Below are 16,361 nucleotides of genomic sequence, written 5' to 3' on the forward strand. Positions count from 1 at the left end.
CCGTGGTGCATACAAAGCCCTCTCCCGCCCTCCCTTCGGCAAATCCGACCACGATGCCATCTTGCTCGTCCCGGCTTATAGGCAGAAACTCAAACAGGATGTACCAGTGACGAGAACCATTCAACACTGGTCTGACAAATCGGAAGCCACACTCCAAGATTGTTTTGATCATGCGGACAGGAATATGTTCCAATCAGCCACTGTGACCATTTAAAACCTACCCTAACCAGAAACCGTGGATGGATGGCAGCATTCGCGTAAAACTGAAAGAGCGATCCAGCGCATTTAACCATGGAAAGAGGTCTGGTGATATGGCTGAATATAAACAGTGTAGTTATTCCGTCCGTAAGGCAATCAAACAAGTGAAATGCCGATACAGGGACAAGGTGGATTCGCAATTAAATGGCTCAGACACGAGACGTATGCGGCAGGGTCTACAGGAAATCACAGACTACAAAAATAAAAACAGCCACGTCACGGATACCGACGTCACGCTTCCACACAAACTACCTTCTTTAACCGCTTTGAGGATAATACAGTGCCACTGTTTCGGCTCGCTAACAAAGTCTGCGGGCCCCCCTCTCTTTCTCAGTGGCTGACGTGAGTAAAACATTTAAACGTGTTAACCATCGCAAGGCTGCTGGCCCAGAAGGCATCCCTAGCTGTGTCCTCAGAGCATGCGCAGACCAGCTGGCTGGTGTTTTTACAGATATATTTAATCGCTCCCTATCCAAGTTTGTTGTCCACACATGCTTCAAGATGGCGACCATTGTTCCTGTACCCAAGAAGGCAAAGACAACTGAATTAAATGACTACCACCCGTTGTCAAAGGAAGGCCAAAAAGATCATCAAGGGCAACAACCACCCGAGCCACTGCCTGTTCACACTGCCATCATCCAGAAGTAGAAGACAGTACAGGTGCATCAAAGCTGGGACTGAGAGATTGAAAAAAACGCTTCTGGCTCAAGGCCATCAGACTGTTAAATAGCCATCACTAACTCAGAGAGGCTGCTGCCTACACTGAGACCCAATCACTGGACACTTTAAATAAATGTATCACTAGTCACTTTAAACAATGCCACTTTAAATAATGCCACTATAATAATGTTTACATATCTTACTTTACTCATATCACATGTATATACTGTATTTTATATAATCTATTGCACCTTGCCTATGCCGTTCGGCCATCGCTCATCCATATATTTATATGTATATATTTTCATTCACCCCTTTAGATTTGTGTGTATAAGGTAGTTGGTGGGGAATTGTTTGATTACTTGTTAGATTTGTGTGTAGTAGGTAGTTGTTGGGAATTGTTAGATATTACTGCACTGTTGGAACTAGAAGCACAAGCATTTCGCTACCTTCGCATTAACATCTGCTAACCATATGTATGTGACCAATAAAATGTTATTTGATTTGATATAAGGTCCCACAGTTGACAGTGCATGTCAGAGCAAAAACTAAGCCTTGAGGTTGAAGGAATTAGAGCTCCGAGATAGGATTGTGTTGAGGCAAGGATCTAGGGAGGGGTACCACAACATTTCTCCAGCATTAAAGGTCCCCAAGAACAGAGTGCCCTCCATCATTCTTCAATGGAAGAAGTTTGGAACCAACAAGACATTTTCTAGAGCTGGCCCCAGCCAAACTGTGCAATTGGGGGATAAGGGCCTTTGTCAGGTAGGTGACGAAGAACCCAATGAGGAGATGGGAGAACCTTCCAGAAGGACAACCATATCTGCAGCACTCCACCAATCAAGCCTTTATGGTACAGTGGCCAGACGGAAGCCACTCCTCAGTAAAAGGCACATGACAGCCTGCTTGGAGTTTGCCAAAAGCCACCTAAAGGACACTCATACCATGAGAAACAAGATTCTCTGGTCTGATGAAACCAACATTGAACTCTTTGGCCTGAATGCCATGTGTCACATCTGGAGGAAACCTGGCACCATCCCTACAGTGAAGCATGGAGGTGGCAGAATCATGCTGTGGGGATGTTCTTCAGCGGCAGAGACTGGGAGACTGGTCAGGATCAAGGGAAATATGAACTGAGCAAAGTACAGAGAGATCCTTGATGAAAACCTGCTCCAGAGTGCTCAGGACCTCAGATTGGGTGAAGGTTCACCTTCCAACAGGACAATGACCCTAAGCACACAGCCAAGACAACGCAGGAGTGGCTTCGGGACAATTCTGAATGTTCTTGAGTGTCCCAGTCAGAGCCCGGACTTGAACCTGATCAATCATCTCTGGAGAGACCTGAAAATAGCTGTGCAGCAATGCTCCTCATCCAACCTGACAGAGCTTGAGAGGATCTGCAGAGAAGAATGGGAGAAACTCCACAAATACAGGTGTGCCAAGCTTGTAGTGTCATACCTGTCACGCCCTGATCTGTTTCACCTGTCCTTGTGCTTGTCTCCACCCCCCTCCAGGTGTCGCCCATCTTCCCCACTTATCCTCTGGGTATGTATACCTGTTTTTTCTGTCTGTCTGTGCCAGCTCGTCTTGTTTGTTCAAGCCTACCCACATTTTGTCTCAGCTCCTGTTTTTCCCTGGTCTCTCTTTTTCTTGTCCTTCTGGTTTTTGACCCTTGCCTGTCCTGACCCTGTACCCACCCACCTGACCACTCTGCCTGTCCCTGACCCTGCCTGCCGTTCTGTACCTTACTCCACCTCTGGATTTACCGACCTCTGACTGATCTGACCCTGAGCTTGTCTGCCGTCCTGTACCTTTGTCTCTACTCTGGATTATTGACCACTGCCTGCCTTGACCTGTTGTCTGCTTGCCCCATTTTTACAATATACATTGTTACTTCACACAGTCTGCAATTGGGTCTTACCTTGTAATACCCAAGAAGACTCAAGGCTGTGATCACTACCAAAGGTGCTTTAACAAAGTCCTGAGTAAAGGGTCTGAATACTTATGTAAATGTGATATTTCAGTTTTTATCTGAACCTGTTTTGCTTTGTCATTATTGGGTAATGTGTAGATTGAGAAAAGGGTTGAATAAGGTTGTAACGTAACAAAATGTGAAAAAGGTCAAGGGGTCTGAATACTTTCCGAATGCACTTGTATACTTTATAAATACTTTATAAATGTTTTGAATGACTAGTGTAATTTCTCACAGAAGATTGACATGCCATTGGTATACATTCCAGCAGTACCTGATGCTATTTAAGGTCTCAAAATGACCTCTAAAACACATCAATGGTTAAACAATAAACTCACAATACATTGGATGCTTAAGAAAATATATTGAACATTTTATTCCAAAGCAGTCACATTGTTGTAATAAAATAAAGCTTTTAGTCTGAAAATGCTAACATAAGCGTTTCATGGCAGTGACCTTTCTACCAAAAACAAAGTGTGGATTGCAGTTCTCCTCCAGAGTAGTCTAATCTCAGTCAACCCAGAACTATTAAACTATTTAACATTTGAGTTCTTGTTAGTAATGGGATTTCCAGTTTGTGAACTCCACGAAAAAGGTAACTCTCAGCCAAAAAAGCATTATAGTAAACATCTTATGAATGGAGTAATGAATTATAAATTATGAATAAACTATTTACTAATCCATTATAAATACTTTATTAGGTGGAGTTATTATAAATAGCTACCCATGATTTATCTGCTGTTGTTGTTCTCCATCCAGTGTTTAATTTTGGAGAATTCGTTTTTTCACTTTTACAAATGAAATACTGTGTTGGCCTTATTGAATACTATACTACTATACTATTCATGACGTGTATTTTACTTATTGAAATGTTTTGTTTAGTGCTGTTGATCTTTATCAGTTGGATTAACTTCATATCAAATTACATCAACAAAAAGAGAACATGTTTACTATTAAAACAAAAGTGTCATTTACTCTTGGAAAATCTACGTTGTCACAAATATGGTTGAAGAAATGTGTTTATGGCTTAGGGGGATGAGGACATGTTAACATAACGCAGGCTATTCTTAGGATATTAAAACAAAACATATATGTAATAATATCTGCTATTTAGCAGGCACTTTTATTCAAAGCAACTTACAGTAGTGCCTGCATACGTTTTAATATTGGTGGTCCCAGCAGGAATTGAACCTGCAATCTTGTCATTGCAAGTGCAGTGCTCTACCAACTCAGCCACAGAGGACCACAATGATGTGTTTTTTCCATGTAAACCCATGATCTCATTATGTTGATATAAACCAATAGTGAAAAGAGTCTCTAGAATGGATGATGAATCTGAACAATAGTAGGATAGAATAAAAAAAGACTAAGGATAACAAACAGGTAGTATATTGATTCACTGTGACTGTTGAAAATATGTCAAAAGGTTTCGCTTCCTTTTAATGAAGCCTGTAAGCAGCTTAGACTCTTTATAATGACTGAGGGAGCATTTTGTTTCCATCCATCTACCCTCACTGTGATCTCAGACTCTGGCATAAATCCCTTCTGACTTACCCCAGAGGTCCATGTCAGTGGTCAAAACCAGATGAGGGCAGGAATGGATGAATAACATAAGATGAGGGAAATGGAAGTTAAATGAAGCTGTCTTTTATGTTGAGTGGGACAAGTCCCACTGTTTGGTGAAGGGGGGTGATCGGGTTGGTTGATCACACATACATTACATACACACACCATTTTCTCTCTCTTTCTCTCTCTGTGTCTTTCTTTCTCTGTTTCCCTCTCTTTCTCCCTCTTTATCTAAAGGGAGGTATGGTGGCATTTGTTTGATTAACTTGTCTGACAAAAGTGACAGCTGCTTGCGGGTGCGTGTGGATGAGAGGCTCAGTGCGGGTCCCTCTTTGTACATCTGTCAGCGGAGAGGCAGGGGAAAAGGGTGAAAAGAGACAAATTGGTCCCGAAAGGCAGGCCATTCACCTTCTGCACCCCCTCTCCGCCCCCCCGTCCCTCCTTCCCATTCAGGTGCTCGGCGGGATCCTCAAGTGCTTGCTGGCTTATTCCATTTCGCTCCCCCTATAGAGTCTGAAGCCCACAAGTGTTTTACCCGTCATTCTGAGCCCCTCAATCCGCCTCTAAGCGGCCTTTTGTGAGGAGAATGGCTCACTTTGCTCAGACCGTGGCTCTGTTTTTTTCTCCACTGAGCTTTTCTGTCCTTTATTGTGTGTTTACTCAATGACGCTGCGTAGCCAATAATTCCAACCGTTTCGTTCCTCACAACAAGCTCTTTCTCTCTTTTTTTAACCATGTTTTTGTAAATTACTCTCTTATTTGGACACTGTAATCAGTTCAACTGACACTCACTAGTGTAATGTGACTGGTGCTTTTGTGAGAGACTCGGATTTCAACAGAAAACAGTTCAGAAACGATTGAGACCCTCTCGCTTGCTTTCATTTGATATAAACATTTATGTTAGCCTTGTGTTAGATATGCAAAGAACACTTATTGTTAACCTGATTTATTTCAAATTTATTTTAAAGAAAGACTGATTATCATAGCGATCTAGTAGTGGTTGGGCACACAGAGGATTTTTGTTCCACTTAAGGTTGCGCTGAAGCGTATTAATTGTTGGCTGGGCTCTCCTTTGTATAAGCGGCACAATCAGAACAGTTTGAAGCCCATAAGCTTGCTGAGCCTGAAACTTTATTTCAATTCTGCCATTCAGAGCACTGCGCTCCCCGAGGTTTAGAGGAGTAGAAAGGAGAGCGGTTAGAGCAGAGCGCAGGGCGCTGGCAGGATCTGAGGGCTACAGCCGTGGCGGTGCTCTCCCAGCGTGGAGGGACATGGTTAGGGCCGTCAGCTTCCTGTGAAAGGACTGACTACCCCTGGGGTCAGCTTAGCCCTAATGGGGGGGGGGGACCTGGGGGTCACCGGTGTGGGTTACTATGGTAATTGAGTTCCGTCATCAATGGGCCTCCTCTCATGAGCTATAAATCAGACAATAACAGGCAGGCAGCAGCGGTGAAAAGCAAGCAGGTAGGATTACTCTGCCCCTTTGTCGTAAGTGCATAATGTCTTGTAGTCAGATTTAAAGACTTCTCAACCCCCGGGTCCTCCCCTCAGCTGCCCACTGGGGGGCCTAATTTAGCGGCCCGAGCTGCCAGCTAGACCAGTGTGGACAGCTCTTTTTAACCACTAACAAAGCCCTGCACTAGACATCCTGGCCAAGAGTGCTGGAGAAAGGTTGTGCCTTCGATCGGCCCTACCACTCTTTAATGGATTTTTTAAGAATGTTTGGTTTTCATTTTAAGGGGCTTGGAGTGTGGAGGCGTACTGTGTGTGTGTGTGTGTGTGTGTGTGTGTGTGTGTGTGTGTGTGTGTGTGTGTGTGTGTGTGTGTGTGTGTGTGTGTGTGTGTGTGTGTGTGTGTGTGTGTGTGTGTGTGTGTGTGTGTGTGTGTGTGTGTGTGTGTGTGTGTGTGTGTGTGTGGAAGAAGGAAAAAGTAGTGGTGCATTATGTCTCTCTGAAACACAGCGACCTCCCCTCTCCTTTAGAACTATGCCTGTCGCTTTGCATTAGCATTGTCGCAGCAACAATCATCATTCCATGCCTCCCGCTAATTGCAGACACAGCTGGGTTCCAGCAGGACACCTACTACACACCCCAGCCTCGCACCAACCAGGCCCAATCTGTGGAGCACTGACACACACACAAATACAGTACACTCTCTCCTACTGCAAGGTCCCAGCCCGTTCAGACCAGATCCAATCTGGTATGTAGCACTGACACATACACAATCACATGCACACACACAGACCTACACACAATAACAAACACACACACACACACACACACACACACACACACACACACACACACACACACACACACACACACACACACACACACACACACACACACACACACACACACACACACACACACACACACACACACATTACCACCAGCAAGGGCAGGAAGAGGCAGAGTCGCAGGTTGCTTGTAATCCCCCTGTACCCCCCATGGAGGGCCCTGCCTCTCCTCCAGCATTCCTGCTTTTTTGTGATTTTTGGGGGCCCAGCACAAAGGCCTAAGCCGACCCCTTACCAGTCCTCTGTCCCAGCCTCGCAAAGGAGGGGTGAGGACCCATGAGGTGTGTGAAAGAAAAGGGGGGGGGGGGGGTTGTATATGCATGTGTGTATGCGCATGTATGTAAATGTATTCATGTGTGTGTATTTGTGGGACGGGTGTATGTGTGTATGCATTGGGATACAAGGGGAGGGGTGTGCAGATTTGCACTGAATTCTGTTGGTTGCCCCCCTGCCAGGCGTTATGGCTTCCTGTAACATGTCAGATATGAGTGTGAACACCAGGTTCAAGGCCGGGTGTTGTGTGTGGTGGTGGTGGTGGTGAAGAAGGGGCATGGGGAGGAGGTTGGTGTTGCAGGGGGCAGGAGGTCTCACTGCCTCCCAGCTCGTCACTCCAAGGGGGATGGGTCCTGCAGATGTTCATGTATGTATGTGTGTGATGAAGCATTGGAACTCCTACCCGTACGCACACGAACACACGAACACACACAAAGACACACAACCCCCCAAAACCTCCATTATCCAATCCCTAATATCAGAACTCGTTAGAATGTCACAGATTTTGTCCCTGTTGGGTTTTGACATTAGTTATTCAGAGCCATATTACATGTGTTTTGGCTGTCAGCTATTGCTAGCCTCCTGCTGATCCCAATCGAGCCTAAAAAGAGTGAGTTCCTGGGTGTGTTCATCTGCTCTGAGAAATTGGTTAGGGTTTGTTAGTCTGTTCATAGTTGAACAAAGCAAGAGTGCCATCACTGTTCATTTCACAAGCCTGGCATCAGAGTCCGTCTGTCTCCAAGTTTCGCTTGCGCACACACACCCACACGTATATATCCCACTGCTCCTCATTGCTGCTTCATTGTGGAATGTGGTCAACTTAAGAGAAACCTCTTAGAAGCTTCTGTTTGGTATGAAATGTCATATTTTATCATAAATGACCAGTGTTCTCTAGAAGATGACTGACGGTTATTATCAGAACTGAGACTGGGAAGGAGAATGTGACAGAAGAGTGAAATAATGGGTTCAAGTAATAATGAGTGGGGGAGTGATGAAATAACCCTATTCAGAGGTTATGAAAGTGAGTGAGAGAGTTGAGCAAAGAGAAAGAGAGGAGAGCATGTGGAGGCTAAGGCTGACAGGGAGAGATGGAAGACCGGCAGAGGGAAAAGATGAGGGTGAGGGAGAGAGAGAGATAGAGAGAGAGAGAGAGAGAGCAGTCACTCCATGCCTGGCCTCTAGATGGGGGGTCGTGCTTGGGCCGAGATCACAGCCCTGCTGCCATGGCGATACCTTCACAGGCACAGAGCGGCAGAGAGGAAGCTGCCACAGTGATACACACGCAGCAGGTCACCACAGTGATTCAGGCCTTTATGTTGTACTCTTACTTACCCTAGCACAACTCCAAGGAGTAGCTACATCGTCACCTCGTGGAGCAGGAACTGAAGATGTGTATACTGTTGTCACTACTGGGGTATGTTCACTTGAAATGTCAAGTAGCTACTGATACCTACTTTCTATTGAGCTCCCTGATAGAACATTTTCCGTGTGGACTGAAAAATTGTTCTCATATTTATTGAGTCTTTTTTGTACATGTGTAAAAAGGACAGTGCAGAAGGCCTTTCGTTGACAGAGTGAATTTCAGCAACACAAACTCAGTCACCCCAGATATGTCCCCCTCCTCCTTGCTTCTCTCTGACTGTTGAGCACTGGTCCACTCTGATTAGCATCAGCCTGCTCTGATCATTACCAATCAATTAGACTTCAAACAGGACTCAGCCCACAGATAAACATCTGGAGCCTCTCGGCTAGCTTCTCCGACTAGCTGCTGCTCCGGTTATAGAAGAAGTTCTTCCAGTTTACTCTCCCCTCAGCTGAGAGAGGGAGACAGCGAGAGGGAGTCAGTCAGAGGGGAATGAGTGAGTGAAAGAGACGGAGAGGGAGTTTTTGAGATGGAGAGAGAATGAGAGGGGGATAGAGACGAAAGGAGAAAGACAGAGGGCCTGAAGGAGTGAGCGTGTAAATTCCGATGAAATGTGGGTTCTGCTCTTTTTCTGTATTCTGGTTGTCTGTGTGTGTGTGTGTGTGTGTTTTGCTGGAGAATGCTGTGTTTTTGTGTTGCAGCAATGGTACACCAGCACCATGAACCTCCTGGGTACGTGGCTAACTGACCGGATGGACCTGCAGCTCCATGTCTACCAGCTCAAGATCCTAATCAGAGTAGCCAAGGTAAGACAAGCTCAGCAACCAGGGCCTCGCAAACCAATTGGTTATTAGTTCAAAGTAATATATATAGATCGATAGATATCACAATCAAGTAGTGTAGAATTCCAACATTTCTCGTCTTAATCTGTGACCCTTATTAAATGAGTTGTGAGCTACCTTCTCTTGGGTTGATATAAAGCCTAGTAGTGACAACAATTGGTTCTTTAACCTGTATTAATATTACAGTGTGAGCAGTAACTACTAAATCCTACCAGCATAACATCACGTCACACATGTATTTCTGTTCTCTGAGAGACTGTCTCCCTATACATGCAGTGGTGACTGGTAAGGGCTGATCAGTACATGCATGCATGGGATCTGGCCTGACATGCAACATATAGTTTTTAGTGCCTTGTGTATTGATGATTTAGTACACGTGTCTATTGGGAAAATGCTACTCATGGGTAATTTGCTAAAGGTCTAAAATATTGTGAACAATTAAGTGTCCTCTTCTCATTGTGTCCGCTGCATTTTTACTGATATGAAAACACAGGTTAGGTGAACGCATTATAACACCTGTCTGCTGTCACCTGTCTAATTCTTTAATGATTCAGATGGAGGAAAGGAGATGAGGAAAGGAGGCCACCCTAGACAATCAAGATGTACCCAAACATTGCAGTGCATTCCTGGCTTCATGTCCTCTCTTGCCTTAGCAACTGACTGAGAATGCTTCCTCTGTGTGCTAGTCCCAACCCCGACCAGTGTTTTTATTCTCTTGGGGGTTTGTTCTTCCAGAAAAAGTACCGTGACTTCCGGCTGCAGGGCGTCCTGGACTCCACTCTGAACAGTAAGATGTATGACACGGTGAGGAACAGACTGACCCTGGAGGAGGCCACGGCGTCGGTGAGGGAAGGAGGGATGGCGGGCATATCCATGAAGGACAGTGATGAAGACGATGATGATGTCTAGATCAACATCACGGGATGAAGGGGCCATTCGCATCCGTCTTAACCTGTGAATCAATGCATGTACTGTACCTACCAACTGTGTTATTTTTCTCTGTCAGATAGAAATACCCACAAAGGAACAAAAATACAAATGAATAACTGAATATAGAAATTATAATGATATTAGTATAGTATATAGTATATTATAATTATGAAATATATTTAATTGTTTAACTAAATTGTAGGTGTTTTATGAAAAAAGTTAGCGGAGATTTCTGGCTCATTCTCCTAAATCCACTCCTTAATGTTCCTAAGCAATATGGAGAACCATGTGTATGTGGGGTTAAGTACAATGATTGGGGGTAATGCTTGGTGTGTCCATGTTGAATGCAAACCTGTTGAGGCGCTTTGTTAACGTACTGTGAAAACAGTAATGGTACATCATTGTGAGGAGGAGAGTAGGACCTCCTATTGTTCTTATTCCTCTCAGAGTGAATGTCTACTGCCTAAAGGGAACCAAACCACAGTCAGACAGACAACCTGTTTGTATCTAGGTTGCAATACATTATAAAACGTAGCTATCCATCCTCTTAACAACATCAATGTAGAATTGACTTTTGTCGACTGAATTCAGTACTACTACAAAAATGTTCCCTCACTGGTAAAACATTTAGCCCCCTTTTTAAACAATGTCGTTTTTTAAAATGCAATATTTTCATTGTTTCGTTGTTATAGCTTGTGGATGTATTTATTGATCATTTTATGTTAAAAAAATATATATATATATATATATATATATATATATTAGTAACAGTGAGCTCCAAAAGTATTGGGACAGTGACAAATGTTTTGTTGTTTTGGCTCTGTACTCCAGCACTTTGGATTTTAATTATTCAATGACAGTGAGGTTAAAGTCAATGAGGTTAAAGTCCAGACTGTCAGCTTTAATTTGAGGGTATTTTCCTCCATATCGTGTGAACCGTTTAGAAATTACAGTACTTTTTGTACATAGTCCCCCCATTTAAAGTAGTAAAAAATAATTGGTCCCATATTCATAGCACACAATGACTACATCAAGCTTGTGACTACAAATTTGTTGGATGCATTTGTTGTTGGTTTTGGTTGTATTTCAGATCATTTCATTCCCAATAGAATTGAATGGTAAATAATGTATAGTATTTTATTGTAAATAAGAATAGAATATGTTTCTAAACACTTCTACATTCATGTGGATGTTACCATGAAAGTTAGACACACATAATACCCCCAAGACATGCTATCCTCTCACCATTAGAATAACAGGGGAGGTTAGCATTTTTTGGGGGGTATGATATTTATGTTTAACTTTCCCATTCATCATTATTCACGATTAGCCGTAATCATGGTAGCATCCACATGAATGTAGAAGTGTTAAGAAACATATTGTATTCTTATTTACAAGTCATTGTATTATTTCAAATCCAAAGTGCTGGAGTGCAGAGCCAAAACAACACATTTGTCACGGTCCCAATATTTTTGAAGCTCACTGTATAATAGCAGTCAGCACAAAAATATGAAATCATAAAGGGGAAATAGACTTTCTTCTGTGTCCCCTATACTTCAGCCATTCCAGGAGATGTTTCCACATTTTTATATCTGGATTGTGAGAGATGATGTATGCCAGTCTTTTCTCTGCCGCTGTTTTCTATATACACACACTGTACATTGCCCCGTGTGCAGTTACTGTATGTCCCAGGTATCCTCACAAAAAGTGTGTTTGTTCTCTGTGTAAAGTTACTGCTGGAGTTATTGTGCTTCTGCCTTATGGGAGGCTACGAAACTAGTAGCCTGGTCCCAGATCTGTGTGTGCTTTTGCCTTCTCCATTGTCATTGTCAAACCAATTTCATAAGCAGTTGACAAGAGAGCAGAAACAGACTGGCACCCAGGCTACAGAACTGGGGCCAACAAAATAAAAATACAACTATCTGTACTATCTGTGCTTTTTCATGTGTCTTTGTTGTTATCTTGTGACGTCCTGGAAATTGAAGGGACACTTCAATAGTAACATTACTTATAGGAAATGTAACTAATCTGCCCATACAAATTAATGTAAAGGGTTCATGTAAAGAGTTATGTAAAGAAAAACATATTCAAACTGATGAGGTTAACGGATTCCCTGAACCTGAATGCACAATAGATATTAAAAAACATATTTAAAAACCCTGCCCTTGTAACCCCTTGTCTACCCCCCTTCCTGTCACGGTAATGTCCCAAGAAAAGAGTCTGAGATTAGTGTGTTGGATTAAAGCATCACTCATCTTCAGAGTTTATATTACAGCCCAGAAGAAGATTGGAAGAATGGCCAAAGATGATATGGACTTTGCCAGATCTCCACCAGATTAAAATTATTCTGCAACAAAAAAAAAGTAATCAGGGCCAAGATGACAGATATCAGTAAAGTCAAGGGGATTAAATTTAATAAACCCACAAATTAAAAGATAGATATTTTTAATTATTTCAGAGAAGGGCGAACAACAAATCCTTCTTAGAAAATTGACAAAAACAAGATTTAGACCTAGTGTTGTGGGAATAAGGTGATTCAAAACAAAAAACAAGCAAATCATGTGTCTTACTCGAGAACAAGCCTATGGTCTGGATGAAGGGTGAAAACATATTTTGTCATTGCTAGGAATTGAGAGTAGAAATTAGTTGTACAAAATATGTCAAATGTCGGAATATGGGAAAGGTGTATTATCTGTGAAAATCATCAGGTAATAATTGTGTGTGTAGAAAAAAAGAGATGCATTGTTTTCAATTGCAGTCTTGTCACAGTCCCTTCTAATGTGTCCTGCGCAACTTGTGACCATTGTAGGGGGGGAAAGAAGACATGTACGTGTTCCTTGGAGTCTTTTGCACAATCAAAATGTAAAAGGTTATTTCCGATTGAGCAGACCAGTGGCAACCCGTCATTCAGGGCATGTTATTTTGTTATTTTGGCATTAATACGTGTCCCATTTCAGATTGCAAACAATGTAAAACAATCATTGAGTTAGTAAAGCCGCATACAAACATGGTCTCTTTTTTGCTTTCGTGAGAAAGGCAGCTCCAAAATGCAGGTGTTTCAGCCTAGCTCAGTGCTTACGGTAGTTGTGGGGCAGCCAGCGGAAAATACGGAACGTACTGTAGGAGTTGGTAATGTTCTCTAGTTGTGCTACGATTGGCTCAGTGTTCTGTCACTCATGGGGACACAACGTCACCCCAAAATCTTGGGTGCTGAGCTCGGGTGCTGACAGAGTTACATTAGAAGTGCCCATCCAAGAAGATTCAAGGTTATTGGCCACAGAAAATGATGTCAAATCACGTTATATCTACTGTATGTTACGGTTTTCTAGGTGTGAAGGAGAGTCGGACCAAACTGCAGCGTGTAGATTGCGATCCATGTTTAATGAACAACGTAAAACACGAATTAACACAAACACTACAAAACAAAGAACGTAACAAAAACCGAAACAGCCTATACTTGTGTAAATTAACAAAGCGATAGGAACAACGACACTAAAGACAATCACCCACGACAAACTCAAAGAATATGGCTGCCTAAATATGGTTCCCAATCAGAGACAACGATAAACACCTGCTTCTGATTGAGAACCACTCCAGACAGTCATAGACTTTGCTAGATAACCCCACTAGCTACAATCCCAATACATACACACCAAAACCCCAACACAAAACACACCACAATACAAAAACCCCATGCCACACCCTGGCCTGACCCAATACATGAAGAAAAACACAAAATACTTAGACCAGGGCGTGACAGAACCCCCCCCCCCCTAAGGTGCGGACTCCCGAACGCACCTCAAAACAATAGGGAGGGTCCGGGTGGGCGTCTGTCCATGGTGGCGGCTCCGGCGCGGGACGTGGAACCCACTCAGTCAATGTCTTAGTCCCCTCTCCTCGCGTCCCTGGATAGTCCACCCTCGCCACCGACCATGGCCTAGTAGTCCTCACCCAGAACCCCACTGGACTGAGGAGCAGATCAGGACTGAGGGGAAGCTCGGGAGTGTGAGAAAGCTCGGGAGTGAGAGAAAGCTCGGGAGTGAGAGAAAGCTCGGGAGTGAGAGGAAGCTCGGGAGTGAGAGGAAGCTCGGGAGTGAGAGGAAGCTCGGGAGTGAGAGGAAGCTCGGGAGTGAGAGGAAGCTCGGGAGTGAGAGGAAGCTCGGGCAGGTAGGTAGATCTACCAGATCCTGGCTGGCTGGTGGTTTCAGCAGATCCTGGCTGACTGGCAGATCTGAAAGAGTCTGGTTGACTGGCAGATCTGGAATAGTCTGGTTGACTGGAAGAGTCTGGCTGACTGGCGGATCTGGAAGAGTCTGGCGGATCTGAAAGAGTCTGGTTGACTGGCAGATCTGAAAGAGTCTGGTTGACTGGCAGATCTGAAAGAGTCTGGCTGACTGGCGGATCTGGAAGAGTCTGGCTGACTGGCGGATCTGGAAGAGTCTGGCTGACTGGCGGATCTGGAAGAGTCTGGCTGACTGGCGGATCTGGAAGAGTCTGGCTGACTGGCGGATCTGGAAGAGTCTGGCGGATCTGGAAGAGTCTGGCTGACTGGCGGATCTGGAAGAGTCTGGCTGACTGGGGGATCTGGAAGAGTCTGGCTGACTGGCGGATCTGGAAGTGTCTGGCTGACTGGTGGATCCTGGCAGACTGAAAGATCTGGCTGCTCCATGCTGACTGGCGGCTCTGGCTGCTCCATGCTGACTGGCGGCTCTGGCTGCTCCATGTAGGCTGACAACTCTGGCAGCTTCTTACAGACTGACAGCTCTGGCGGCTCCGTGCAGACTGGCAGCTCCGTGCAGACTGGCAGCTCCGTGCAGACTGACAGCTCCGTGCAGACTGACAGCTCCGTGCAGACTGACAGCTCCGTGCAGACTGACAGCTCTGGCTGCTCCATGCAGGCTGGCAGCTCTGGCTGCTCCATGCAGGCTGGCAGCTCTGGCTGCTCCATGCAGGCTGGCAGCTCTATGCAGGCTGGCAGCTCTGGCTGCTCCATGCAGGCTGGCAGCTCTGGCTGCTCCATGCAGGCTGGCAGCTCTGGCTGCTCCATGCAGGCTGGCAGCTCTGGCTGCGCTGAACAGGCGGGAGACTCCGGCAGCGCAGGAGAGGAGAAAGGCTCTGGCTGCGCTGAACAGGCGGGAGACTCCGGCAGCGCAGGAGAGGAGAGAGGCTCTGGCTGCGCTGAACAGGCGGGAGACTCCGGCAGCGCTGTAGAGGAGAAAGGCTCTGGCTGCGCTGAACAGGCGGGAGACTCCGGCAGCGCAGGAGAGGAGAGAGGCTCTGGCTGCGCTGAACAGGCGGGAGACTCCGGCAGCGCTGTAGAGGAGAAAGGCTCTGGCTGCGCTGAACAGGCGGGAGACTCCGGCAGCGCAGGAGAGGCGAGAGGCTCTGGCTGCGCTGAACAGGCGTGAGACTCCGGCAGCGCTGTAGAGGAGAAAGGCTCTGGCAGCGCTGAACAGACGGGAGACTCCGGCAGCGCTGGAGAGGCGAGGTGCACTGTAGGCCTGATGCGTGGTGCTGGTACTGGTGGTACTGAACCGAGAACACGCACAGGAAGCCTGGTGCGGGGAGCTGCTACCGGAGGGCTGGGGTGTGGAGGTGGTACTGGATAGACCGGACCGTGCAGGCGCACTGGAGCTCTTGAGCACCGAGCCTGCCCAACCTTACCTGGCTCGATGCCCACTCTAGCCCGGCCGATACGAGGAGCTGGAATATACCGCACCAGGCTATGCACCCGCACTGGGGACACCGTGCGCACCACTGCATAACACGGTGCCTGCCCGGTCTCTCCAGCCCCCCGGTAAGCACAGGGAGTTTGCGCAGGTCTCCTACCTGGTGTAGCCATACTCCCTGTGAGCCCCCCCCCCCCCCAAGAAATTCCTTGCCAACCGTGTTCCCTCGTATCGCCGGCTCCTCTCTCCGGCTGCCTCTGCTCTCCTAAGTGCCTCCACCTGTTCCCATGGAAGGCGATCCCTTCCCGCCAGGATCTCCTCCCATGTGTAGCAACCCTTGCCATCCAATATATCGTCCCATGTCCAATCCTCATTGCGCCGCTGTTGCTGCCTTTGTTGCTTCTCCTGCGGTTCCTGCCTGTTGACACACTGCTTGGTCCTTTTGTGGTGGGTGATTCTGTTACGGTTTTCTAGGTGTGAAGGAGAGTCGGACCAAACTGCAGCGTGTAGATTGTGATCCATGTTTAAT

At 45.7% G+C, this 16,361-nt stretch overlaps 1 protein-coding gene across 5 annotated transcripts in view; it reads left to right on the forward strand.

Moving 5' to 3' along the window:
• cadpsa (Ca2+-dependent activator protein for secretion a) overlaps positions 1 to 12,093 on the forward strand; it is a 160,140-nt gene extending 148,047 nt beyond the window's left edge. For all 5 annotated transcript variants that reach the window (XM_031806363.1, XM_031806401.1, XM_031806435.1 and 2 more), the window contains 2 exons: positions 9,093 to 9,197; positions 9,969 to 12,093. In XM_031806363.1, coding sequence (XP_031662223.1) covers positions 9,093 to 9,197; positions 9,969 to 10,142 — 279 coding nt within the window. In that variant the 3' untranslated portion in view covers positions 10,143 to 12,093. The remainder of the gene's footprint in view (positions 1 to 9,092; positions 9,198 to 9,968) is intronic.
• Positions 12,094 to 16,361: the final 4,268 nt, after the last annotated feature.

This window comes from Oncorhynchus kisutch, linkage group LG1 (genome assembly GCF_002021735.2).
Source record: "Oncorhynchus kisutch isolate 150728-3 linkage group LG1, Okis_V2, whole genome shotgun sequence".
NCBI lineage: Eukaryota > Metazoa > Chordata > Actinopteri > Salmoniformes > Salmonidae > Oncorhynchus > Oncorhynchus kisutch.